The sequence below is a fragment of the Megalobrama amblycephala genome, linkage group LG7 (assembly GCF_018812025.1).
Source record: "Megalobrama amblycephala isolate DHTTF-2021 linkage group LG7, ASM1881202v1, whole genome shotgun sequence".
NCBI lineage: Eukaryota > Metazoa > Chordata > Actinopteri > Cypriniformes > Xenocyprididae > Megalobrama > Megalobrama amblycephala.
In genome coordinates, this window is record NC_063050.1 from 54,052,916 (window position 1) to 54,080,709 (window position 27,794).

The 27,794-nt window shown below is 38.6% G+C and overlaps 1 protein-coding gene and 1 long non-coding RNA gene across 3 annotated transcripts in view; one reads left to right on the top strand and one right to left on the bottom strand.

Annotated features, from left to right (window-relative positions):
* The window catches only part of LOC125272879 (prostate stem cell antigen-like), a 31,364-nt gene extending 15,248 nt beyond the window's left edge, over nucleotides 1–16,116 (bottom strand). Inside the window, exons 1-5 of one of the 2 annotated variants that reach the window (XM_048198045.1) lie at nucleotides 14,507–16,116; nucleotides 14,310–14,429; nucleotides 13,910–14,041; nucleotides 13,626–13,733; nucleotides 6,081–6,286 (exon numbers count right to left, since the gene is read on the bottom strand). In XM_048198045.1, coding sequence (XP_048054002.1) covers nucleotides 6,096–6,286; nucleotides 13,626–13,733; nucleotides 13,910–14,041; nucleotides 14,310–14,429; nucleotides 14,507–14,555 — 600 coding nt within the window. In that variant the 5' untranslated portion in view covers nucleotides 14,556–16,116 and the 3' untranslated portion in view covers nucleotides 6,081–6,095. Of the gene's footprint in view, nucleotides 1–6,080; nucleotides 6,287–13,625; nucleotides 13,734–13,909; nucleotides 14,042–14,309 lie in introns of both variants that reach the window. The other variant, XM_048198044.1, reaches the window with a different exon arrangement.
* Nucleotides 16,117–16,407: 291 nt separating this feature from the next.
* On the top strand, nucleotides 16,408–17,950 carry LOC125272889. Its single transcript, XR_007185952.1, has 3 exons — nucleotides 16,408–17,444; nucleotides 17,508–17,618; nucleotides 17,703–17,950. It is a non-coding gene; the product is annotated as an uncharacterized LOC125272889 (long non-coding RNA).
* The last annotated feature ends 9,844 nt before the right edge of the window (nucleotides 17,951–27,794 follow it).

Sequence of the window (27,794 nt, forward strand, 5' to 3'; positions counted from 1 at the left end):
CATTGCTGGTGTGTATCTTAAGACAAAACAGTGGCAGTGACATATTTTAAGATATGTCAGTACAAGTTGCTTTCAGTTAAAACAGCTTAAACATGCATTTTAGTCTAGGACTAGCTTAAGCCTTGTCTGTGAAACCGGGGGTAAAAGAACATTTAGGTCCATATTTCATGGTGTCTCAAAATAGCACAGTTAAGTACACTTAGTTTTTCTTAAGATTATCTTCAGAAGTACTAAAGAAGATTTTTTTAGTATATTAAGTACAAAATTAGAGCATGAAAATAGAGCACTTTAATTACATTATAGAAATGTACTTTTTTTCACCTGGGTTTGCACTCTCAGAAAATGAAACACAACTACAACTGACTTAAAGCCACACCGCCTGAAATCAACTGAAAATAAAAGAAGACAATAAATCTCTCAAGATCTCAGTGGAAGTTCTTTTTGAGAATTAACAGAAGTTTAGATGTTGATGTTTTATTGAAAATGTTTGGTCACCATTTTGGTGGTCAGTGTTTCATTTCGTTGGGCTGTTCGACTCTTGGCTTTTTGTGTGAGTTTGTGGTCTTTGTAACAGTGTTTACCAAAACACATCATTTGATGCAAATAAACCAGAAACAATGATGATCAGGTGATATAGTTTTCATCATCATAAACATTGTTGTTCTTATGCTGTTGTTAACAGACATGGTATAATGAATAAACATAAAATACCTGTTAAATCAAAGACTAGACACAGAAAGAGATCAGTGAATTAGAACAAGATGATTACAGCATCATAACAACAGGCAAAAAACCTGACCAACTTCATGTTGGATTTTTTCCTGCCATAACAAATGTGTTTTATAAACACTCAGTTACAGCAGCCAGAGAAAGCTAATGTAAAAGAGTCAAGAGCCCAACTAAAGCAGACACTAGTCACCACGATGGTGACTGCAAACTTCAATACATTTTTATTTTCAATAAAACATCAACATCCAAATCTGTTAATTCTCAACAAGAACTTCTGTACATGTATGAAAGAAATAATGTCAAACTGGTTTGTGAACTGGTTTCACACTCAGTGTGGCTGAAGTCAGTTGTAGTTCTTGTGTTTCTGCTCTTCTCTTTTTTCTGGTCTTGTTTCTCTGTCCTTCAGTGATTCTGCTAATCAGGTGTTCATAAAGTTTCTGAATTGCAACCCGTTCTCACTCCCGAGGCGTCAAAAATTGAAGCATGGTCAAGCGCCCCCGGCGTCGCTTTTGAGACGCCAAAGGTGCCCCTCGGCGTCACTATATGGACGAACTGGGAACGCCATTGCTTTTAATGGGAAACCATAGACTGTAAAAAAAAGATGCAAACAGAGGTAGGTTATGAGGTGCGGAGAGACATCATGTACCATTGGAACATTTTGGGCCCAATCTGTAATCATTTTAAAGAATTCAATGGAATTAATATAAACTTTTATGTGTGGGGCATCCGACTGTCCAAGAAGGGGCACAACTGATTTACAAATATGGTGATAAATATGTACAGGATTTGACTCTAATTTTAATTTACTTTGAGACAATTTAACAAATGCTTGATAAAATGTTTGATAAAGGGTTAAAAGCAACACATTCATACCATTGCAATTATTTGCCTTTGCAGCTTTCTGACTCCTCCGTCCATTTCCAATAGGCCCTTTTGGTCTTTTCAGCTGAAACAAGAGAAAATAAAATATCATTTTTTATAATATATAGGATTATATATAGGAAAAAAGTACTGATTGACCTTACAGTTTTTGGATTTAACATTATTAGGCATTAAAAGCATGATACGTGTTGTGGTTACTCTGTATTTACAACAAACAAGTGGACTACAGTATATTAGTGAACTAATGTAGGGAATAGTGAATGAGGGTATAGGGTGTGATTTAGAACACAGCCTCTGAGTGTCGACTTTGAGCGCTCTTTCTGTTTCAAGAAGTGCCTAATTTTGTTAAACTTTCATTTTCTCATGAAGATCCTCCCATTTTGAGAAACAATAAAATTAACTGAAACAGGTGTGTTATTTCATTCACCTCATGATCAAAGATGGATCTGCAAATCTCAGTTTTTCTTCTCTTCATTCTTTTCACTGCAGGTATACAAATAAACAAAAAGACAAATATTGTTTGTAATGTTTTCTTTTTTTCATTGGATCTCCCTCTCACTATCTCTGTTTCATTACAGACAAAGACAAATAGTTTGTGATGTTTTTAATTACTAATACAGATAATGAGATGTTCTCTCTCACTGTCTCTGTTTTATTACTAAAGGACACTCTCGCAGATGTTATGAGTGTAAGGGTCTGAATGGTTCTTGTGCAGATCAAACAGTACAAACATGTCATAGTGGATATTCAAAGTGCATGAGTTCAACAGGAGGAACACAATTTGGTAAGTCCAATATGATTGACATTTACTGTTATATTTGACTGATTGACTGCTGCAACAGAACAGATACTCGTTTTTCTGGCAGTATTTATGATTTCAATCACAGAATAATACACAAATATTTCTGATATTTGATTTATTTTCTCTGATTGTTATGATTTTCTGTTGTTGTTGTTTTTTTTTTTTTTTTTTTTAATGTTTGAAATGAGAAACATGCTACATTTGGACATATTTATAAATACATTTTCCATCAAAATAATGTGCAATTGAACTGGTCTTTCCTGTATCATTCATGTTTTTTAGGTGACACTAATACTAAAGTGAAGACTAAAGATTGTGCTCTTGTCTGTCAAAGTGGGTCCATGAACTTTTATATATAAAAGGATATAAAAGGATATATAAAAACAACTACTTCCTGCTGTGACACAGACGAGTGTAACCTCCGAGATGCTCCAGGTATTGTCCTTCAATGATCATGTGCAAATGACTATAATATATTATATATTACTTACCTTGTCAGTTGCAAGATTTTCCTTCACCTGAAAAACTGTTCTGTGTTTTGTTGTTTGTCTTGTAGTAAAGTGCTAGCCTATAAAAATCTTATTATTACAAACGATTACTAAAAGACTTGGAAAAAATACAAAATAGACACTCAATATTTAATATTTCAACATGAATAACAAAAATACAAGAACAAGTATTAAAAAAAACACCAGTGATTTGATTGTTATTTTCAAATAGCATACTCTCAGATTTATTGAAATCACTGCCTGTTAAGTAAAACATTACAAAATTAAAAATAAATAAATGAATAAAAATAAACTTTAAAAACAAAATTACAAAAACGATGAATGATTCACAGGTAAGATAACACATCTCATCAGCCTTAGCAGCTAGCAACAACAGTCATTTAAAATGCAGAAATTACATAAATAAAATATAAATATTATAAACATTAAACATTATTTGATATTTAAAAAATAGCCTTGGATATTTCATCCACAGTCTGTTCTAGCCTGCTTCCCAACCTGCAGCTGAACCACAAACAATGATGTTTTGACTTCCATAGTAGGGGGAAAAAAATACTATGGAAGTCAATTGCAACCATCAGCTGTCTGGTTACCAACATTTACATTTGGAACAACTTGAGAGTGAATAAATGATGACAGAATTTAAATTTTGGGGTGAACTATCCCTTTAAGGCTTGCATTTTTATGGGCTGAAATTCAAAATGGTCGTATATTTAAGCTGTGATTATTTCAATTAAAAATATTTCACACACATTTTCATTATTGGACTGAAGCACCCCTAAAAAGGGGCTAGCCTCGCCCATGATTCATACTAAACATTTAACATTTTAAAGTTAAAAATGTAAAATATTAACAGTCTACAAAACGGTCTCCGTGCTCACAGCGTCACAGACATTAATATTTTAACGATTTATAAAAGATTAATCACTGTCTGGCCATCTGGGATTTTGGTATGGAGATAAAAGTTATGATTATAATTTTTTGGAAAAAAAACACATAAGCTTGCGTGCTTAGAAACTCGAATAAATACAACAATAAAACCATCAGAAGGTAGGCACTAAGGCACATATGGTCATTTGAGTAATAATGAATAACAAACAATTACCACAAGATTGTGGATCAAAAATGTTGAATTGATATTTATGGTCGATAGTGGGGCCGCAAACAGTGTTATTAAAACACAAGAGCTCACATTAATGCCAAAGTCGAAATTATGTCTTGTCAATGGGGGCAAACCCTGAAAGAAAAACATTCTGTTCCATTGAGATGTGAAGATGAAAATGGCATGATATTCAAGCATTGTTTCCTGCTTTCAGATGTCTAAATTTATTGGGGCGAGATTTAATGTGTAAATTAGGCATTTCACTGCTCTCTCTCCAGTAGGCATAACAATTGTGCAAGGGACCATTCAAACAATGGCCAACAAAGACAAAAATTGTTTTGTTTTCAGAAAAAATAACTCAGAATTGTGTTTTTGCTTAAAACAAGAAAAAAAAAAAATCTGCCAACTGGGTAAGCAAAAGAATCCTATTTCAATCCAAAAACAAGATATTTTTTCTTGTTTTAAGCAAACATTTTTAAATGTCTAGAAAATGCTTCTTGATTTAAGAATTTTTTAGATATTTGGACTGGAAACAAGACAAAAAAATCTAAGTAAGAAAAGCATTTTTTGCAGTGTATGCATAGTCGACGAAAATAATGTGATTCACGTTTGGGCTAAAAAAATAAATATGATGTGGGTTTAATTTGAAATGCAAAGTAGGTAAGAATTACACCAAAGTCTGATTATTGACCGTGCAAACCACAATACCTTCTAAAAAAAGAAGCCATCAATAGCATTACAACAGTGTTTGAAGCGTTAAAAGCTACTGGTATCATTGTGCTGTGTGATAACTCACCTGTACGTATGCCAATATTTTCCATATAAAAATTAGGAGACTGGCCAGCCATCTGTCACCTATCCTGCGCCTGCTGTTTCCTGCTACTCCCCACCAGAGGTCACCGGTTCACCATTGCCACCTTTTGATGGCACACACAGTCACACATCACTCTGGACTACATTTCCCACAATTCCCCATCTAGGAACTGATCACACACTCGCACCTGTTTCCCATCAGTGACACATTATAAGCTGCACTCAAAACACACACACATTGCTGAGTATTGTTTGGCCCTTTTTGATCTTGTTGCCATGTTTCTTGCCCTGCCTGTATTTTTGATTTTGGACTGTTTCCTGGATTATGATTGTTTGCTGCCTGCCCTGATATTTGCCTGTTTTTTTTTGACTACTCCCCAACTCCAACATTACACCAACTGAGTGGCATTTTGTTCAAGACTTACAAGTAAAGAGTATGATGTTGAATGCTAAATTAGTTACGTTTCGGAGAGAGGATGAACTCATTTATGCTGAGTACTGTAAATTAAACATTGTGTTGTGAAAGGGATACTTTAAGGTTTTTGTGTATAGAAAATTGTTTGGAAAAGTGCATTTGATTATCTGTTGTTGTGAGATTAGTGCTAAGAGAAGAGAAAATGTACCACTAGCTTGTAAAAATATGTAATAAGGCAATTATAAAACTGAAGTGTAAAATGTCACATTAACTTAAATGCATCATATTACATTATTTACAAATTCTCTCTGAACAATTTTATCTTGCATCAGAGCAGCATTTTATTTTATTTTTATTCACAATCACACACTCATCCCAGAACATTTGGAATATATAACGTGTTACATGGGATCATTCTTTGATACTTCTGAATCTTTTAAAAGCTTGATGATGGTCACTATTCACTGCCATCATATGGACGAGCAAAAGTGGGACATTTTTTAAATTTGCAGTCCAAAAAAGAAAGAAGTGCATATGGCATTAGAACAACACACGGGGAAGTAAATGATGAGTTAATTTTCATTTTATGAACTATCCCTTTAATCTCTTTTTAAGAAATAAAATAGTTTATTATTGCAGAGCTTTATCAGACTTCTTTACAGCATGACAAGCTTTATTAAAAATATTACCTCAGGAACAAGGTGATGTATTTTATTTCATAAAGTGTCACATCAGAATTTTACAGGAAAAAAATCACATCAGAACACCAAAGATAGTACGGTGAAAATACAAGCTCTATATTCAGTACAGTGTCTCTCATTGTAGGATGAAGAGCTGCTGGATTCAGTGCAGCAGGAAGTAGGAGAGCAGAGAACAGCAGAGGAACAGGAAGCTCTGGGAGACACTCTGAGCACCGTTACACAGGTCCCCCTCACAACATGAGAAGCTCTCAACATTTCTAACTGATGTTGTGGCACCACAAAAGGATTTAGAGACACAGCCTTTTACCACTGCTGGCGGGCCTCCAGAAGCCACTGATGAAAACAAAGACAAGAAAAACAAAGGTTGATTCAGTCCTACTCGACCCACTCCCAGCAGGATTTGATTGTGGTCTCCAGCGTGGGAAGCGGGCGTGCTAATGAGGAGGCTAAAAACCGCAGTCTGTAGCGACAGTCGCTAGAGTTTACACGCACAGCTTTTACTGGCCTACAACAGTTAGGCTACATAAGGTGGACATTGTTATATGTGATCTTTATACCTTGGTCTGTTTAAATACTCAATTCTGATTGGCTGGAAGGTGTGCAGAAAATTACGAAATTAATCCGCCACTATAAACATTGGTAACCATAGTAACACAGTTACACTTGCAAACAGAGTGAGAAAGGCCTACATATATTAAAATGTTTATTTAGGTAGGCCTAGGCTAAATAGATGTTTTTTTTGCATATTTAATTTGTATGGTGAATATGGCAATTTTGAGAAATGGGCCCAGGTACAAGACGAAATAGAAGACTTGGAGACGACGCTGAATGACAAAAAGCGGCACAAAGAATTAACACCGGCAGAGCTAGACCTAGAAGACGACAAAGATGAGGTCAATACAAAAGACAACTAAATGGGCAGTTAACACTTTCACTGACTTTTTGCGCCAAAGACAGAACAATTGTGATGTCGAAACCTACTTTGCTTCTCTTTAAAATAAGACATTGCAGGAGTTTTATGCCTCTGTTCAGTCTACCTCTGGACGCGAATACAGTGTCGCAAGTTTGATGTGTCTCAGAGCAGGTATTAATTGTCACATTACAAAATACAACATATTAAGTGATAAAGACTTCACATCAAACAATGCCGTCTTTAAATCAGTTTTAAAGCGCTACAGGAAAAATGGAAAAGACACCAGCGTTCATCATCCGCGTATTACTGAGTCTGACTTGGAGAAAATCAGAAATGCACCTGCACTCTCCCCTTTCACACCCACAGGACTTGTAAGAAAAGTTTGGTTTGACATACAGCTGTGTTTTGCGCGGAGGGGAAGAGAAGGAAACCGAAACCTATCAAAACCTCTGGCAAGACAAGAATGGGAAAGAGTACCTGACCCTGGCGCATAACCCAGAGACAAAAAAACACAAGGATCAGACTGCATTGGATAGAGAAAATTTACGAGGATTTATGTTTGCGAGCCCCGGCGACCCACTACGTCCCGTGGACAGCTTTAAAAAATATCTGTCAAAGTGTCCAGAAAATGCTGGAGCATTCTATTTGCATTCCAGACGCATCCCTCTGTGCAAACTCGAGAGCACCGAAGTGTGGTTCACCAGGGAGCCGATGGGGCTCAACTACCTTGGCAATAGAGAATACGAATCTGACGTCACGCCGCGTTGAGTTCTGGGTAACTTCTTTGTTTATACGCCATATTGACAGGATCGCGCAGCCTTTCCATCATTGAGTTTAGTGCAGTAATTTGTTATCTGTCATGATTGTGAAAAATGTCACCATTGTATGTCATTAATGCTGCATCGATAATGGCGATAGTAACTCTGATAATTGTTCTGAGAGAAAACTGGACAATGAACAACGTTTTTTGCCTTTTCTACGTGTAAAAACACCAAGGGAAGCAGGTCGAGGAGATGACGAGAAGACGCCGGATGGCAAATCTTTTAGTAATGTCACTGATTAAACCCACTGCTTATCACCTTTTGCGAGTCTGACTGTCACTCCGCTCGTGAATGAGTAGAACTTGAACGGGGACATTCAAACGCTTAATGCACCGAGACAAACACAAAATTCTGTACATATCTGTTAAAGCATACTGTGTGGAGAACGCGCTGCGTTCATATTCAGGGCTCGTCTGCACATCTTTTAATATAATGTCATCATAATACACTAAGTGGTAACACTTTAGAATACTGATCCTTCATTAATGAATATCTACCCAGGAACAAATGAATAATACATTATTAACACTCTAGTAACTACTATTAACTAACAATAAACTCTGATTAATGAATTGGTAATAGTGCTCAGTTGAAGGTGGTAGTTCACTATTAACTAATCAGTAACTACTGTTTTTTCATACCGACTACTAAGAACTACTATATACAGGTTCATAATTAACATGAATGATGCATAATGTATAATTAATTCTAGAGTAAAGGCCTTGGTAACGCACTAGTAATGACTGAAGTATTGCTAAATCCTTCAGAAGGAATTACTAATTATTTGGATCAGTATTCTAAAGTGAAAAGCATGATAACTCTCTAGTAACTACTGAAGTCAGTGTAAACTTTTGATGTTTTTGTATGTTTTTGTACAGTAATTCCTTATGATATATTTGGTAACACTTAAGTAATTACTAGTGGGTTACCATGATCTTCACTTTAAAATACTGATCCAAATAAGAAGTAGTTCCTTTAGAAGGATGTAGTAACACTTAAGTAACTACTTGTCACGAAATGCACAGAGACAAACAGGTAAGATCCATTTGCAGGGGTTGTTTAATAAGGGTAATCCAACAACCGTGAGTCCAAAAACAGGCAAAAGGTCAAAAATCCAGAAAAGCCATCCGTACAAAACAAGAACAAGAAAAACAAGAGAACACACAACGAAACCGGGAACCATACATGAAAACACCATAACAAAGGCAGAGACAAACCAGGTATAAATAGACAGACACTAATGAACAAACACAAAACAGCTGGGTGCAATGACGTGGGGTAATCAGTCCGGGAAGTGTGTTATGGGTAATGTAGTTCATGGGGTAAAAACAAGAGTCCAGGATGGAGTGCCCTCTAGTGGCTGATTAGGGCACTCTCACTAGTGATCGTGACATTACCCCCCCTCAAAGGAGCGGCTACCAGACGCTCCACCAGACTAAAAAAAACAAAAACACAAAAACTCAGGAGGGAGGAGGACAGGAGGAGGATCAGGGGGAGGGATGGCGGGCCAGATCCAGGGTCCCCAACTGAAGGCCAGGGCGGTGCTGGAGGAACTGGCCAGGTGGGGTCCCGCAGGTCTGGGGTCCTGGCTGAACGCCAGGGCGGCACTGGAGGAACTGACCAGGCGGGCACTGGCAGACCTGGATTCCTGGCTGAGTGCCAGGGCGGTGCTGGAGGAACAGACCAGGCGGGTCTCAACGGTTCAGGCAACCGTTCGGTGACGGCCTCCGTGGCCGTATCAGGGAGAGCGGGCTGCTCTGGGACGGCAGCGGGCTCGGGCTGCTCTGGGACGGCAGCGGGCTCGGGCTGCCCTGGGACGGCAGCGGGCACGGGCTGCTCTGGCGGCGGCGGCAGGGCAAGGATCTTCGTTGGCACCGGCAGGGCAAGGCGCTTCGTTGGCGCCGGCAGGGCAAGGCGCTTCGTTGACTGCAGGGCAAGGCGCTTCGTTGGCGCCGACAGGGCAAGGAGTTTGGGAAAACAACAAACAACTCTAGAGTGGTCTCCAGGCCTTGAAGGACGGAGGAAGCCCTTCTCCTCCTTTTCCTCCGCTTATGAGGGTGAGGCGGTGGCTCTGTGCCTACTTCATCTGTAGGCACCAAAGTGGACTCACTGGCTGGAGCAGGCTCTGGAGTGGACTCACTGGCTGGAGCGGACTCACTGACTGGAGCGGACTCTGGAGTGGACTCACTGGCTGGAGCGGACTCACTGACTGGAGCGGACTCTGGAGTGGACTCACTGGCTGGAGCGGACTCACTGACTGGAGCGGGCTCTGGAGTGGACTCACTGGCTGGAGCGGACTCACTGGCTGGAGCGGACGCGCTGACTGGAGCGGACTCACTGGCTGGAGTGGACTCACTGGCTGGAGTGGACTCTGGAGTGGACTCACTGGCTGGAGCGGACTCACTGGCTGGAGCAGGCTCTGGAGTGGACTCACTGGCTGGAGCAGACTCACTGACTGGAGCGGGCTCTGGAGTGGACTCACTGGCTGGAGAGGCCTCCGGGCCTTGAAGGATGAAGGAAGCCCTCTTCCTTCTCCTCCTCCTCCTCCTTTTACCTGGGTGAAGCGGAGGCTCAGTGCCCACCTCCTCTGTGACTTCAGGGACGGATTCACTGGCTGGAGCGTGCCCTAGTTGACTCGGTGCAGGCCCCCTACTCCGACATTGGAGGTAGTGAACGAACCCCCAAAAGTCCAGGTCTCCCAGTCTCTCCATCTCCCACAGAGGTAATGAGTAGTCCAGACAATTATTGAAAAGGTCGATTAAAGCTGCATCATTGTAACCCAGCCCTACCGCCAGGGTCCAAAATGTTTGTGCCAAACCACCCACCTGATTCCCCTGTTGTTTAAGGGTGGTCAAATTTTCTAGGCGATCCATCCACTCCTTTATAGTAGCCGGGGGAGTGATCTGGATTCCCATCCTGTTGGATCCTTTAAGTGATGGTGTTTTCTGTCACGAAATGCACAGAGACAAACAGGTAAGATGCATTTGCAGGGGTTGTTTAATAAGGGTAATCCAACAATCGTGAGTCCAAAAACAGGCAAAAGGTCAAAAATCCAGAAAAGCCATCCGTACAAAACAAGAACAAGAAAAACAAGAGAACACACAACGAAACCGGGAACCATACATGAAAACACCATAACAAAGGCAGAGACAAACCAGGTATAAATAGACAGACACTAATGAACAAACACAAAACAGCTGGGTGCAATGACGTGGGATAATCAGTCCGGGAAGTGTGTTATGGGTAATGTAGTTCATGGGGTGAAAACAAGTCCAGGATGGAGTGCCCTCTAGTGGCTGATTAGGGCACTCTCACTAGTGATCGTGACACTACTAGTGGGTTGATCTTCACTTTAGAATACTGATCCAAATAAGAAGTAGTTCCTTAAGAGTTATATAGTAACTCTTGAGTTATTACTATCCAATACTTTACAAAAACATCAAAAGTTTACAATGACTCCAGTAGTTACTAGAGAGTTATCATGTTTCTCACTTTAGAATACTGATCCAAATAATTAGTAATTCCTTCTTAAGTTGGTAATACTTCAGTCATTACTAGTGGGTTACTATCACCTTCAGTTTAGAATTAATTATACATTATGCATTATTCTCATTAATTATGAACCTAGTTCTGGTAGGTATGAAAAAACAGTAGTTACTGATTAGTTAATAGTGAACTACCACCTTCAACTGAGCACTATTAATTAATAATTCATTCATCAGAGTTCCTTGTTAGTTAATAGTAGTTACTATAGTGTTAATAATGCATTATTCATTTGTTCCTGTGTAGTTATTCATTAATGAAGGATCAGTATTCTAAAGTGTTACCCACTAAGCCAGCGTTTTTAAAATGTGCCATTGCAAGGACTCACTTTGACAAGCTCCTGCGGTTTTGATTTTGTCATTTGTTGAAATAAATATAAAAATACAGGGTGTTCGTGTCCGTCTGTCCGCTGACTTTGACCCATAATCTCTGATTCTCTGGGATCGTGGAAAGGAATATTTACAATGACAACAGTTAGGCCTACTCAATATGCTCGTTTAAGCATCATTTAAACGTTTCCAACAAATAAATGAATCGACTTTTCTCAGAACACATACTTTTATTTGGATATTCATAGAAGCTAGAGTCCAGCGTGCGACACGGTAAACAGATGAACATTGTAAACGAAATTCTACAAAACTTCAGTGAAAAAATAAATAAAATTATCATGCGATGCTATAAAATAGCTTCTGTTCCCTGCAAACGATACCATTAAAAATGTGAATGTTCCACTTATTGGCAGAAACAAAACAAAAGGTAAGCAAGTATCTGTATTCATTTCAGTGCAAGTAGTAGGGGGCGATCCTGTCAAAATGGCGGCGCCGCCCCGGCATGCAACGCAGCATGACGTCGGTTCGTATTCTCTATATGGTGAAAAATATTTGTGAAGAGGTTAATAGATATTTTGTTTTTGCCCATGAATTTAAACTGTGTTTATATTATTTTCCAAATCTAAATTGTATACTTTAAATTCTTGTTGTTCAGGTGGAAGGTATCTCACAAAATGTACACAAACCATAGTTTGCGGAGCACCACCGTTGGACGACTCTCTGATGCAGGACTAGAAAGTCTATATATGTATATAAATGCAAGTATATCATGAATCCCACAAGCTTTGTGGTCGAAAATTACTTAACACTATTTTGGTTACACTCATTGCTGGTCTGAATCAGGGCTATAGCCAAGCCGTAAAAACTAGACTGCCTCGATTTCGCCGGGTGGACTAAAAGCAGACTACACATAGCCTATCCAATTCAGAGCTAAATCGTGACTACATAGACCATGTCATGAAATGTCACTTACATCTTGTAGAAATCGTTGACATTACGAACATGATGAGATATCTCATGCACTTCCTGTCCAAAAACTACAATAAATCAGGATTGACTAGTGGGCTAGAAATAGCCGGTCTGACTACGAGCTAGGCCTATCGTGGCTACGCACAGCCTTCGCAATATAACATGTCAAAGATGTAAAAAAACACCTTGTAATCACTTTTGACATCACTTACATGATGCAATATCATACAACTCGCAAGTTATTTTGGCAAAAACGACATGTAACCAAATGAAAGATTATTTTGGCTAAAAGTGGGTTACACATAGCCGGACTATGTCAGGTCTATAGTTAACCGAGACGGTGAAATGACGGCTATTGCTTGCTGGGAGCCTAAACCTGAAATGACCCTACCCTTTTCCATGTATAATTTCACGATAAATGGAAATGTTGAGTTTAACATCAATTATAGATGAGTAAAACAATCCCCAAAAGAAATTTCCAACTGTTTGATTTTTTTATTTATTTATTTTTTATTTATTTAATTTAATGCATTTCAATAAATGTAATGTCATGCCGGTTTTATTTCACATTCTACATAATTCATTTAAATAAATGATATGATTCAAAATATCAAATAAAGATTGCCTTGTCACTGTCAGTGTTGCCTGTCATTTATAAATATTATAAATATTTTTAATAAATCCATTAAAGAATCATTAAGTTAGCCTATGTTAGTTATATGCTTAAGCAACGAGGGAACTTTAGACTGTAGACTTTAAAGAAGAGACGCACACAGTGCAGGTAACGCGCGCATGCATCTCTCTCTCGCTCCATCTCTCTCTGAGCTTTCTCTTTCAGTTCTCTGTCTCTCTCTTTTAATAATGAATTTAAATAAATGTGATAATTCGTTAAAATAAAAACAATCTGATGTGCACGACGCAGAGGCAACGACGCAGAGGCCTCCGCTTCGCGTCGGGTGGTTCTTTGCCTTCACGTCGTGCATTAAAATCCTTTAATGCATGGCTAGCCGTGGACTATCCCTTACGTAACTAATATTTAAACCTTAGAGAGTTTAAAAGATCATGACTTTAATCATCTTCCTTTTCCAGATTCTTACCTCTTGCAGTGATGCAGCGGTCGTCATCTCCTGAACAGCTCAATGTGTTTGAGCATGTCAGTCCATCACAATAGTAACATTTCTTTCCATTTGGGACATTAGAGGGATCTACAGGAGGAAATCAAGTATTCTTTTTTTTTCTGTACAAAAATTCTAATGAAACAGTCCTTTAGCTGCTCCATTCAATGACAAGTCAAAACCTCGTTTTATTTTGTATTTTCTTTGAAAGTAAAATGTGTGTTGACTTTACAAAAGATTTGCACATTGTCATTTAGGCACAATACCTGGAGCGTCTTGGAGGTTACACAGGTCTGTGTTACAGCAGGTAGTAGTCATCCTGGCAAGGCCTAAGTTTATGGACCCATTTTGACAGGCAGAAACACATCCTTTACGCTTCTCTTCAGAAGTAATGTGACCTAAAATATGAACGATACAGGAAAGACCAATTAAAATGGAAAACTGATTTATAAATGTCAACATTTAGCACTTTTATTTCAATTTTTTAAACACAAGTCATAACAATCTGAGGGAAAACAACTTAAAAAAATCTATGCAGAAGATTTTGTGATTGAAACTGTAAAATCCATCAGAAAATTAGTATACATTCTGTTGCTGCTCCAGCGAATTATAGCAGCATCTCTATTAGTCAAATATAACAGTAAATTTAAGTAATATTGGACTTACCAATTTGTGTCACTGCTGTTAAACTCTCACAGTGAGTAGATCCACTAGGACATGTTAGTTCCATTTGATCTACACAAGAACCCGTCAGACCATTGCACTCATAACAGCTGAGAGAGTGTCCTTTAGTAATAAAACAGAGACAAGTGAGAGAGAGATCCAATGAAAAAAAGAAAGAAAACATTATTGTTTATTTGTACCTGCAGTGAAAAGAATGAAGAGAAGAAAAACTGAGATTTGCAGATCCATCTTTGATCAGGAGGAGAATGAAATAACATCTGTTTCAGTGCTCATTTTTATAGCTTATCAAAAGAGGAGGATCTCATGAGAAAATTAAAGTTTAACAGAAGTAGACATTTCTTGAAAAAGAAACATCAGCTTACATAATTTACTTGCCAGTTAAAGTTCAAGGAAGGCATCAAGGTTTAAAAAAAGAATTGCAAGAAATGTATAGGTTTACTTAAACCAACTTCCTTAAAGTGGTAGTTGACCCAAAAATGAGCGACATCGTTGATGCAGGAGACCCAGGTGATGTCACGTGACGAGCGTCATAGGCGGAGCCAGAGTACCTAAGGACAGGGATGACACTGATGAGACCGAGGACAGAGGTGATCCCAGAGGGAGGAAGGAGCTCACTGTAGCCATAGGGGAGGAACAAAGCACAATGGATGGCCTGGATGTCCGTGGCGTAGGCAGCGCGACGATAGACCAAAGGGGAGCCGGCGGGATGGGGGAACCTGGTAGAGTCACTCGGACAAGAGTCTCTGGAGGAGCCAGGGCGGAGCCGAGATGGAACAAAGGGATCCTCCTTGACAGGCGCTGCTGGTGGTTGCTCGACATCCAGACAGGGTGTCCTCAGAGATGGCGCAGATGACAAATTTTGCCCGGTCGTCCGTGGTCTGATTCTCTGTAACACTTGTGTTCAGGCAGGTGTAATAGTTTCTGTAAATAGTTGTGGGATAAATCTTGGCTTTTTTTTTTTTTTTTTTTTTAAGTTATATTTATGGCCTTTTTTGTTCCTTTATTTGGAGAGGACAGTAGAGAGCAGACAGGAAAGCATTGGGCAGAGAGAGGGGGGCAGGATTGGCAAAGGACCTTGAGACGGGAATTAAACTCAGGTCTCCATGAATGCATTTGCGCCATGTTGGTGCACTAACCACTAGGCTCCAGACAATCTTGGCATTTTTAATATGTTTATGAAGGCAGCTACAACTGAGAGAGAAAACAAAATTGCTCCACTGTCCAACAGGTGGTTAAAGTGGAAAAACAAAATTCAATTTTGTCAACTCTGTCAGGATTTATGTCTGATGGTTGAGATGGTTGTGCTCTCAAAAAGTCTGTGATGTGATAAAGGTTGTTTCATGATTCTATATTGAAGGATATTATTGAAGTATAAAGATTTAAAAATTACAATTAATTAGTGTTTGAGGGATGCACTGTGATCCTTACATAGAGGATTTTAATATGTCATCAAATGATTCCTGTTTTAAATATGCCCAAAACGATTTTCTGATACATAAATATTATTACACTGAATGACATTTTAATGGGTGTCATGGTAAAAAAAAAAAAAAAAGTATATTCATTCTTTTTTGCTCAGAAAAATATAAAATTAAACAAGACATGTTTTACAAAAAAGAAAATAATAATTTAAGGCTATATTACAGTTTTTCATCTTTGATCCTAAAGTTTTACAGTAGCTGCAATTCAGTATATATGACTAACACCTACACAGTGAATCGACATCAGACTTTAGACTTTATGACCCTAAAACACATCAGAGTGAGTTCAGTCATTTTGATCACATTCACAAGCACATGACTAAAAAGATAAGAGATTTTATGTTTTTTTTCCAGAGTTTTAAAAAGATCAAAGTATCATGCCAATTACACAATCAGTTCAAAGATAATTAGAAAAATACATTTTATATATATATATATATATATATATATATATATATATATATATATATATATACACAATATATACAAATTTAATATACAAATTAAATACAAACATATTAAATAACAAAAAAGGTGGCTAACAAAAATGAAGCATAGAAAAAAGTTTTAAAGAATTGTTAAGAAAAACTATACATAAGGGTACATTATGCAGACTTGATGGAATCCAGAAAGGAACTCGAAAGAATGTATACCCTCCATTAACCAAAATATCCCTTTAGGGCACGTCCTTGGCAGCCATCTTTGAAATGCCTCTTAGGCAGCTACTTCAGTTGTGCAAGAGCAGCTCTCTTTGAATGGGGAAACATAAAATTCTCCAAAGCTGTTCACTAACCCAGCTAGACATGTTATTGTTATAAGAATGTTTTAAGAACATTATGCTATGTTCTGGTAATGTTTTCAGTGGCAAGTTTTATTTTTGTTCCCAGAATATTCTCCTAAAAAGGTAGGATAACATTATTTAAAATATTCATCAAAATATTCATCATGAACATTTTTTCAATCATTGAAAAAATGTTTAGTGATAACATTGTTAGAACATTATCCCCTAACGTTCTTATAAAGTTTTTAGAGGGAAGTTTCCCATCGGGCGCTGGATGTGGACTTCAACATCACCCATAGACGTCAAACTTTGATTGAAAATGAAAATCAGGTTGATGTCTAAACACAAAATTGTTTTGATGTCAAGCTCCAATGTCATTAAACAACTCCAAAAACAGCATTAGTATTGAATTTACATAATTCTGGCTGATTTTAAACTTAATAAAAGTAGAATTTGTGCTAGAGCTTTTGAATTGAATTACATTAGATCATAAAGTTGTAACTAATAAAGTGGCCACTAAGTGTATGCAACCTCCATACTGTTGTGGCAGGATGAGTTACGTCATCTTATTGGTTGGTTGGAGTGTCGTTGGTAAACCAATTGAGTGATAATAGCTGCCCTATTTAAGGACCCTTATTTTGACGGGTAGGTATGTTTTCTGACTTGGGGTGCTTCTCTCTCTCTCTCCCTGGCATTTCCGTTTCCGTTCCATTTTCCATTCAGGTATGTAGAGTTTTTGTTGGTGGTGTAGTGATGCGCATATTGCGAGGCTAATATGCGCTATTTATAGTTTAATTTAGAGCGGAGCTGGTGGCATTTGGCATTGCGGCAAGTTGTGGCGGAGTTCACTTGCAGGTATGTTTTGATACTTAACTTGCGACCATTTAAGGTGTATTATTTATAGCGTGTTGCTTTTAGTAATAGCAGCAAGGGCAGGTGCGTATGTGTGTGAAGGCTGATCGCTGGACTGAGCTGCGGCACCGGTAGTGAGTAACCATACAGCGTTGCGTCCAGTATTCAACATCAATTGTAAGTATGCCGCTTTTGTCTTTCATATTTGTTCTGTTTAATTATTTCTTTTTTTTGACTAATTGTCATACTCCTGGGTTAAAGGGAAAGGGGAACATTGAGTCCAGTTCTCGGCTAGTGATTTCACGTGACGCAGCTGCTGTTTTGCTTACGGATATATTTTGGTTTCGATCGTGTCATTGGACTGTATACTGTTTTGCTGCCTTGCACGTCGCCGGGGCTGTTAAAGCGGGCTTCGGATACGCGTCCGCAAGGCTGCCTATCAGTTAAGCTTTTGGATTTAATTTTTCTTGTTTAATTTGATTGATTTTGTTTGTTTCGTTTTCTGTTTATTTTGGTTTTTTTCTTTTTATTTCATTATTGTATTTTCTTTATACATTTCTTGTTTGTATGTATTGGGTTGTTTATTTACTTATTTTTGATGCCTTGCTCCAGTGCCATTCTGATGTTGGCTATTCGTTTGTAGGCCTATGTGGTGTTTCTGGAGGCCTGAGCATTAGAACTGTTGCAGTAACTTTATTATTTTGGTGTTTGGCTTATTTTTCATTTAATTGTTATTTGTCTTAATTGTTGGTTGTTTTTCTTTAATGCTTTTTTCTTTTAAAATATATATAAAAATCAATTTTATTTACAAATCAACCATAAATATCATTTGGATGTCCGTGCTCTTTGAGAAGGAGCAGTTTGGGAGCCAGAACCAGAGCTGTTCCTCTGCCCCAGTGCGGCGGTTTGTTCGGCACTGTGATGTTTCCTCATGTGTCGCACCAGAAGCTGGCGGTCTGGTGTGGAATACTGGCACAGGTGACAGGGGAACGACTCTCCTGTGTGATGACGGCGTGAATGGAGGTCTAAGCTCTTCTTCTGGATGCTGCTGTATGGACAGTACTGGCAGCAGTAAGGCTTTTCTTGTGTGTGCGTCCTTGAGTGTCGGCGCAGAGAGCTTCTGTCAATAGAAGCATAGGCGCACTGCGAACACTTGTATGGCTTCTCACCTGTGTGGACGCGGAGGTGCTGTTTGAGCGAGGCTTTGAGACGAGTGCAGTAGTGGCAGTGTGGGCACTTAAATGGCTTATCTCCTTGATGAATGCCCATGTGACGCCGCATGGTCAACTTGGTGGAAAACTTCTTGTCACAGAGGTTGCAGCAGAACTCTTTCCGTCTGGAAACAGTGAGTCCAACAGCTGTCTCACCCTTCAGGTGACCCATTCTGTCCTTTCCTCCTTCATTGCTTTTTTCCCTTCCCACAATCCTGTTTTTCAACCTCTTCTTCCTAACCTGGGACCATGAGTCTGGCTTCATACCTCTGAGGCATTCTGGGTATTTGGTGGATGTGTTAAGTTGCTGGTTTTCTATACTGTGAGCAATCTGTTTCTCTTGATTTTTATCGGCCTGTTGGTGTTGAGTGTGAATATGCTTCAGAGTTTTCTTCCATGACTTCTCTTCGAAATCACAGTGTAAGCATTTAAATCCTCCTTGAAAATGACATTGTTGGTGTATTTCCCACTCCTTCCCTGAGTGACACCATTCCAGGCACAGAGAACACTGAACTAGCCCCTCAGACTCAGATCGACAGTGATGCCGCTGATTATGCCTTTCTTCATGTGCTTCACGAGAATCAGCTCTTCTAAATGTCCTGGGGCAAACACTACATTTATGCCTCTTTGTGCCTTTTCTTTTTCCATGTCCCCTCCAGTGTTGCTCCATATCAACCCACTCCTCTGATTCGCAACCACAGCGAGGGCACCTGAAGCCTTGGTCTCCACTATGGCATTTCAGGTGCACCTCTAGCATGCTACGACTGGATGCAACTGTCTGGCAGAGGATGCAGGCCAATCCGCCATCCTCCTCGGATGGCTTCTGCATTTCAGCTTCAATGCTGGCATCTCCAGCATCCTGCTCACCTTCTGGATGGGAGAGGCTTTTCGCTGAATTCACAGACTGAGATTGACACTTAGTGCTGGAGATTCGGCACAACCCAAGAGTCATGAGATGAGCCGACTGGGCCATCTCCTCATCCTGAACCTCTGTGTTCATTCCGCTGTTCAAAGGAACAGCCAGATCTGTGCTAGCATCCTCCAGCTGAAACACAGGTTCCTCCTCGCTGTCTTCATCATGCCTACCCTCCTCAAAGAGTGTGCTCACCTCACAAGTTTGTGCCACATGCAAGTTGCCATCAGAGTTGGAGCCCAGGCCAATGTCACATGACCGTGGGCTGATGTTTTGAAACATGCTGTACATCGGGAGGAGGAAAGACATCCGCTCCATGTCCATCTGATCCTCGTTGCTTTTTGAGCCAGAATGGAGGTCGCTGTCTAGGTCGTATGGAGAGCTGTTGTGATCGACCTCCTCTTCATCATCAACCCTGCCGACTACGCCAAAATGTGACAATACCGAATGGAGAAAGATGTTAGTCACTGTTTAGATTTTATCCGACTACGCCACCCTGGTGGGAGGCCAGGGAAATAACTCCCAATACAAGACACACAGGTAAGTTTTACCAACTGAAGGCAAGGAATTAAGGGAGACGTGGGTAACCATACAAAATAGACTTTATTATAAAATCACATTAATTAAAACTCTCTCGCAAACACACCCACAATAACAGAAATATAATATCCAGGGCCAGGATTTGTGGGAACCAGGCAGGCCGGCTGCAACTCAAGAGGTCATCCAAAACCCACCTCAATCCACACCAGGCAAACACCACACACACACCATCCAAAGAGAAATTGTATCAGCACACAGCACACTGTGAAACACCGCAGAATGGAGCAGCTAGCCTCCCCAGTTCCACACACACGACTTCACTGGCCCTGGAGAGAAAGAGAGAAAAAAAAAAAAAAGCATTAAAGAAAAACCAACAATTAAGACAAATAACAATTAAATGAAAAATAAGCCAAACACCAAAATAATAAAGTTACTGCAACAGTTCTAATGCTCAGGCCTCCAGAAACACCACATAGGCCTACAAACGAATAGCCAACATCAGAATGGCACCGGAGCAAGGCATCAAAAATAAGTAAATAAACAACCCAATACATACAAACAAGAAATGTATAAAGAAAATACAATAATGAAATAAAAAGAAAAAAACCAAAATAAACAGAAAACGAAACAAACAAAATCAATCAAATTAAACAAGAAAAATTAAATCCAAAAGCTTAACTGATAGGCAGCCTTGCGGACGCGTATCCGAAGCCCGCTTTAACAGCCCCGGCGACGTGCAAGGCAGCAAAACAGTATACAGTCCAATGACACGATCGAAACCAAAATATATCCGTAAGCAAAACAGCAGCTGCGTCACGTGAAATCACTAGCCGAGAACTGGACTCAATGTTCCCCTTTCCCTTTAACCCAGGAGTATGACAATTAGTCAAAAAAAGAAATAATTAAACAGAACAAATATGAAAGACAAAAGCGGCATACTTACAATTGATGTTGAATACTGGACGCAACGCTGTATGGTTACTCACTACCGGTGCCGCAGCTCAGTCCAGCGATCAGCCTTCACACACATACGCACCTGCCCTTGCTGCTATATTACTAAAAGCAACACGCTATAAATAATACACCTTAAATGGTCGCAAGTTAAGTATCAAAACATACCTGCAAGTGAACTCCGCCACAACTTGCCGCAATGCCAAATGCCACCAGCTCCGCTCTAAATTAAACTATAAATAGCGCATATTAGCCTCGCAATATGCGCATCACTACACCACCAACAAAAACTCTACATACCTGAATGGAAAATGGAACGGAAACGGAAATGCCAGGGAGAGAGAGAGAGAAGCACCCCAAGTCAGAAAACATACCTACCCGTCAAAATAAGGGTCCTTAAATAGGGCAGCTATTATCACTCAATTGGTTTACCAACGACACTCCAACCAACCAATAAGATGACGTAACTCATCCTGCCACACTGTGTTATTCTAACTTTAACTACAAATCTAATAACTGAAGATAAACATTGTATGACAACGAACTTGCAAATGTAAATGTAAATGTAGTGTAACTGACATCAAATTATGGTAGCTAACGTTAGTGAAGCTTTGGTCATTTAAAGGGATAGTTCACCCAAAAATGAAAATTTGATGTTTATCTGCTTACCCCCAGCGCATCCAAGATGTAGGTGTCTTTGTTTCTTCAGTAGAACACAAATGATGATTTTTAACTCCAACCGTTGCTGTCTGTCAGTCAAATAATGCTAGTGGATGGGAACTTCTACTATAAGAGTAAATAAAACTTGCTTAGACAAATCAAAATTAAACCCTGCAGCTCGTGACGACACATTGATGTCCTAAGACAAGAAGCGATCGGTTTGTGCGAGAAACCGAACAGTATTTATATCATTTTTTACCACTAAAACACCACTGTGTCCAGCGGCATTCATCACTCGATTCGTTTGGTCTGATTGCGCTCTGACAACGGCAGTGATGTCTCGCGCATATACTTCAATGAGAGCGAGACATCACTGCCGTTGTCAGAGCGCGATCAGACCAAACGAATCGAGCGATGAATGCCGTTGGACATAGTGGTGTATTAGAGGTAAAAAATGATATAAATACTGTTCGGTTTCTCGCACAAACCGATCGCTTCTTGTCTTAGGACATCAATGTGTCGTCACGAGCTGCAGGGTTTAATTTTGATTTGTCTAAGCAAGTTTTATTTACTCTTATAGTAGAAGTTCCCATCCACTAGCATTATTTGACTGACAGACAGCAACGGTTGGAGTTAAAAATCATCATTTGTGTTCTACTGAAGAAACAAAGACACCTACATCTTGGATGCGCTGGGGGTAAGCAGATAAACATCAAATTTTCATTTTTGGGTGAACTATCCCTTTAAGCTAGCTGCAATTAGAGTCTAACTAACGTTATTATCTTCCAATAAACATTAACTAAAGCTGGTTACATAAAATACAGCTATATTGACTAGACTCATGAGAAGTCGGCTAATGCATTCAAATGTCAAAAATGCAGTAATTTCATCAAAAATCATGACTAAAACTATTTTCATAGTATTTCATTTTCTCCATAGAGAAGTTTATTTTTTACGAAAACTTATAAATTATTTAAGACAGTCCTACTGTATCTATCAGAGGATGTGTGTGTTTTGTTCATCATCAGTTATAATCTCAACTTTTTTTATTTTAAAGAATACTGATATTTTTATTTATCATAGCCTACTTATATAATTAATTATACCTACTTATACTACTTAATTATAATTACATTTTACTTTTAATTTATAATAGGCTGCTAATACTAATTATATTACACTTATTAAATTTATTATTAATTTAATTATTAATTCTGGCATACATTTAAATTGACACCATGGAGTTTCTTATTTGTTGTGTCTGATTTAGATCTGTGTCCTAAACACGTTTACACAACAACGATATGGTTAAAATGGAGAAGTTTTCCTTTGAGTTTTCCGCGTACATACGACACCATTGTCAAAATTATCCCCCTTTCATATAAATCCGTGAAAATGACTAAAAACGCTGTATTTTGCTGGCAGGCCATTAGATGGCGATGAAACACTATAGACTGAACATGTAATGCGCATGTGCATGACATCATCGTTTTCACTGATTTGAGTTTTTGTTTACACGGAGACTGTTTTAAAAAACTTGCATTTTGAAACCCGTTTTCAAAAGTTTGCGTTTTCAGGCCACCAAAACGCGTAAATGAACTGCAAAAACGCATACAAATTTTTCAGTTTTTAGTTGAAAACGGTGTTGTGTGACACTAGCGGCACCTATGGACTTACAAAAATACAACATATTTTGCAAGCGCACCTTTCGCAGGTCGCACATCCGTCAGCTTGAACATCACAAAAGCTCGTACGGTTGCTTGTGAAGGCACGTCTCAACAGGTAAATGTAGGCTACTCTCAATAAAATGCCCAACATATTAGAAATCCTTTTCACTGTGTTGCTATGTGTTCCTTACAAAGTTAGTGTTACAGTTATAGTGTTACTTACTAAGTAAACTAACATTGTTTATTAGCTATAAACCCATTCAATGTTACTACATCAACCACATTTTTTTTACATGGCATACCCGGTGAAAAAAAAAAAAGTCAACGCATGTCACTGTACCTGACCTTAGAAAAACACATAATGCTGAGTGTATGGAAGACACCCAACATTACGGGCTGATCTTTGTACAGGATCGCCCTGAGCCTTTTACAACATTCGTTTAAATACCCAGACCAAGACAAAAACACTAACACCAGCAATTATTTTTTTCTGCCGCGCAGAAAAAAATAACTGCCGCGCAGAGAACAGACATGAAAATCATGTGTGGAGAAATCCATTTGATTGTAGTAGTTTAAATGAGAAATAATTGCAGTGCTCTGGACAACCGCTATAGAGTTATTGTCGCTATAGAGTTACAACCGGTGAATGTGGTTTACAGGTTCCATAGAAAGAGAACGATTGAGCGCTTGTGAGCTGGCTGGCCCTGAGCCAATCAGTCGCGGTAAGAATACTGTAATGTTTGCGGACTAAAAACCTTAATATGAGAGGCAGGGCTGGACTGGGACAAAAAAATGGCCCTGGCATTTTTGCTCAGACCGGCCCACCACAATCGGTCGGACACCACCCACCAGAGTATTACAATTAATTGGTAGAGTTATTAAAAATACACTTAGTAAGAGTAGGATTTCTAGATGGACAATGTGCTCCATGATATAAAAGCTAGTTAACCCTTAGAACGTGGATGTAGAATACTGATAATTCTATAAAGATTTTTTTTTTTTTTCAATGAAACAGAGCAGAAAAACTATAATTTACAATTACAAATATACTTTGTTTTAAAGAGCACAAACCCCTGTTTAAGTGTCAAACATTTACCTCTCATTGTTTAGATACTCCCCATTAAAAACAATGAAAAAGAAAACTATACTACCAAATTACTCACAAAAAAACGTCCTAATAAAATTATATTCATGTTATTCACTTGCCATAAACAACCAAGTGTTCATACCAGAGTAATCGGGTACAAGAGCTACAAAACATAACTTTTTATAGCTGAAAAGTGAGATCTAGTAGACCATCATCACGACTAACAGCTATAAATAGACACTTATAGTCTCGTTGTGAAATAAACGCATCATCAGTAATATTACATTATAATAATAACCTGAATTTTTTTTTTGAAAAATCAAATTGCATCATTTCAGGTTTTTCTATGAGAAGGGCCGTTACTGCATAAGTGAACTCTGATAGCTACAAGGGCACTGCTAGCTACAAAAAACAGTGCAAAATAACTTTTGCTGTGCTATTTGACTTTAGCTGACTGAGTGACCAGTGCAGTAGGTGACAGTCTGACTTTATAATAACGACGACGATTATGTCGTCTTATAATATTCATTCATTTAAGCATCATCGTCGTCGTCGTCGCATCATGAGTCCCTCGCTGTTAATCATGTAACTACCCTGCTTACCGCTTCTATTATACTCTCCTGCTTACTCTGTCCCTCATTGGCTTCACTGTCAGACACCTGCTGCTCCTCTGCCTTACAGGTGTCTCCTCCATGTTCTTCTATGTTCACCTGTTTTTGCACGTCAGGTACTGTAGGTTTGGAAACTGAAGCTACAGTAACCGCACTAAACATGCCAGTAATTTTTGCACGTTGAGGCATCAACCCCAAAAAAGTTTTTATTTTTTTGCCCGCAACTTCTCCGCACCCCCCTTGCACTTGCGCTTTTGTTTCTCCATCCTCCTAATCCATAGATGTTCTGGCGAAACAGAGGGGACGGGGTGGCGTCTGTTAAGAGATGTGATTGGGCCAGCCCAGTGTCAGTATGGAAAATGAACCAATGGGCCGCTGTCCCTGCTTTATGGGCCGGTCGTTGGCCAATTTTATGTTTATTAAAAAAAATCATATCATATAGCGGCCCCGCCCTCAAGTGCGTCGGCCCACCGGGCATTTGCCCGGTATGCCAGATTACCAGTCCAGGCCTGATGAGAGGCAACGCGAAACGAAAAGAAATGTGAAATAAAACGCCATGTTTTAATGAAAAGTGGCGGAAATAACGGATGATGGGCACAGAATGCTAAAACTCTGAGACATTTACAATCACACACCCACCACAGGTGTAGCTTGCAAACTCAAAATACATCAGTGATATACCTCAGTTTAAATAGATTTTTGTGTGTGGTCGTGGTGTGCGTTTTTAAGGGATGTTTAAATAACTATAAAAAGAGTTAACGTTCACTTTTCTTAAAAATATTTAGCTATCAGATCTGTTTAAATGCTTCAGTTTGTTTTCACTTTATAATATATTAAAACAAATGGAAGCATTTAAACTGATATAATACTGTATATCAGTTTAAATACTTAAATATTATATTTTATTATATTATAATGTAAGCCTAATAAAAATGATCTCACAAGGGGATTGTTTACTTGGGTGAAGTTGGTTTTATATTAACACATTCGGACTTCTGTTAAATTCAGACTTTCCAATAAATGTGCAATAAATTGTTTGCGAATTTTAAGCAGCGCCATGATATTGACAACCAACGATTGTCAACTTACAACATTTTTCACAGTCGATCAAAATAGGCAAGTATTGTTTTAATGGCATATTTACTTGTGAATGTCCACTGAATGTCCAATGTAGTGTGATTAACAAGGCTATTGAATACGGATGTCCGAATGTGCGAATATAAAACCTACTTTACCCAAGTGGATTAGGGCTCCTTGCCACGAAAAATCTTGAAACCTCCTGGTATAAAAAATCTGGGAAATTAATAAGCAATAAACATGTAATTTTAATGGTTTAACACTGTCTGTTGCTAATAATTGACTGTACAAAAAAATATTATGGTTGTTCCAAACCATCATTGTAACTGCTCATATTATATTATTATAAAGAATTAAACTGTCCTGCAGGAGGACAGAAATTATTTTTTAATAGAATTTCTTGGTAAAGACTGGTACAGTTAATACAGCAATGTGAAAAAAAAAAAATCTCAAGTAACCTAAAATGTGCTTAATTTAGTGACTGAACTGCTTGTTAAATGTTACAGTTGCATGATAAAACCATTTTTTTCTGTGTTTATGTTGATTGTACAGGTCTGATATAAAGTATGTTTTTGCTCAGGTGGCCAAAATGTGCGCTCAACAAAGAAAAGTTTTGCTCAGCGAGAAAAAAACTTAGAGGGAACATTGGTAAGCGCTGACCTTAATCGCGGTGACATCAAACCAAACTTATTTTCAACAAATCATCAACATCTAAACCTCTGGTAATTCTCAATAAAAACTTTTGTAGATGTATGTCAGTGATGTTGCACTACATTGTATTCAGAGGAATTTCTTAATATTTTTGGCCCACCTATTTACATGGTGGCCGGAATATAAAACAAATCTGGATATAAAGCAAGTATAACAACACCACCACAAACTATGACCTCAATGCTAAAACATGTGATTGAATTTACACCTCTATTACAGCATAAAAAAAATCCTGAACATTTTAGAAACATAAAAGCAGAATTTATGGCTGAGCTTTTTACAGTACCATAATGCAATAAAAAGTCTATTTTCCCTTATTTCCAGCTTTTTCCATGATCTTATTGTGTGGAAGAATACAAATTTGAATAACAATAGTGGTTTGTATATGGATATATATATATATTTTTTTCTCATTTAATTTCAGAATCTGTATTGGAGTACTGAGCCAAAATAACAGAAATCATGAGAAATGTCCAAATATGTATGGACCTAACTGTAGGTGTGTGCTCTCATGAAAATGTTTGGGAAACATATGTGTATTTAATCTATCCTTCAATGTATTAACCTTAACACTGTTTCCTCTTTCTTTCCCACTCCCAGTTAAACTTTGGTTTCCTGCTTGTGTGCTTGATGTTATTGGAATCTCAAAAACTGCTTGGCAAACTCACAATTAAATGAAATATTTCAAATCAACAACAAAATCTGACATGAACTGTCCCATAAACGTTGTTTCTTTTGCACAAAAAGAGTTAAAAAGCTTGTTTTTTAGGCTAGATGAGCCGATGAGCATGTGCAGTCCTCTAACTGCAGCTGCAGTGACGCAATGACTTTATCAATCAGCGATTGGCTCTTTTACTTAGAAGGCGGGATGTATTTAGCCATATAGCGAGTTACAGTTTCTCCATTCACCATCTTTTTAGATCTA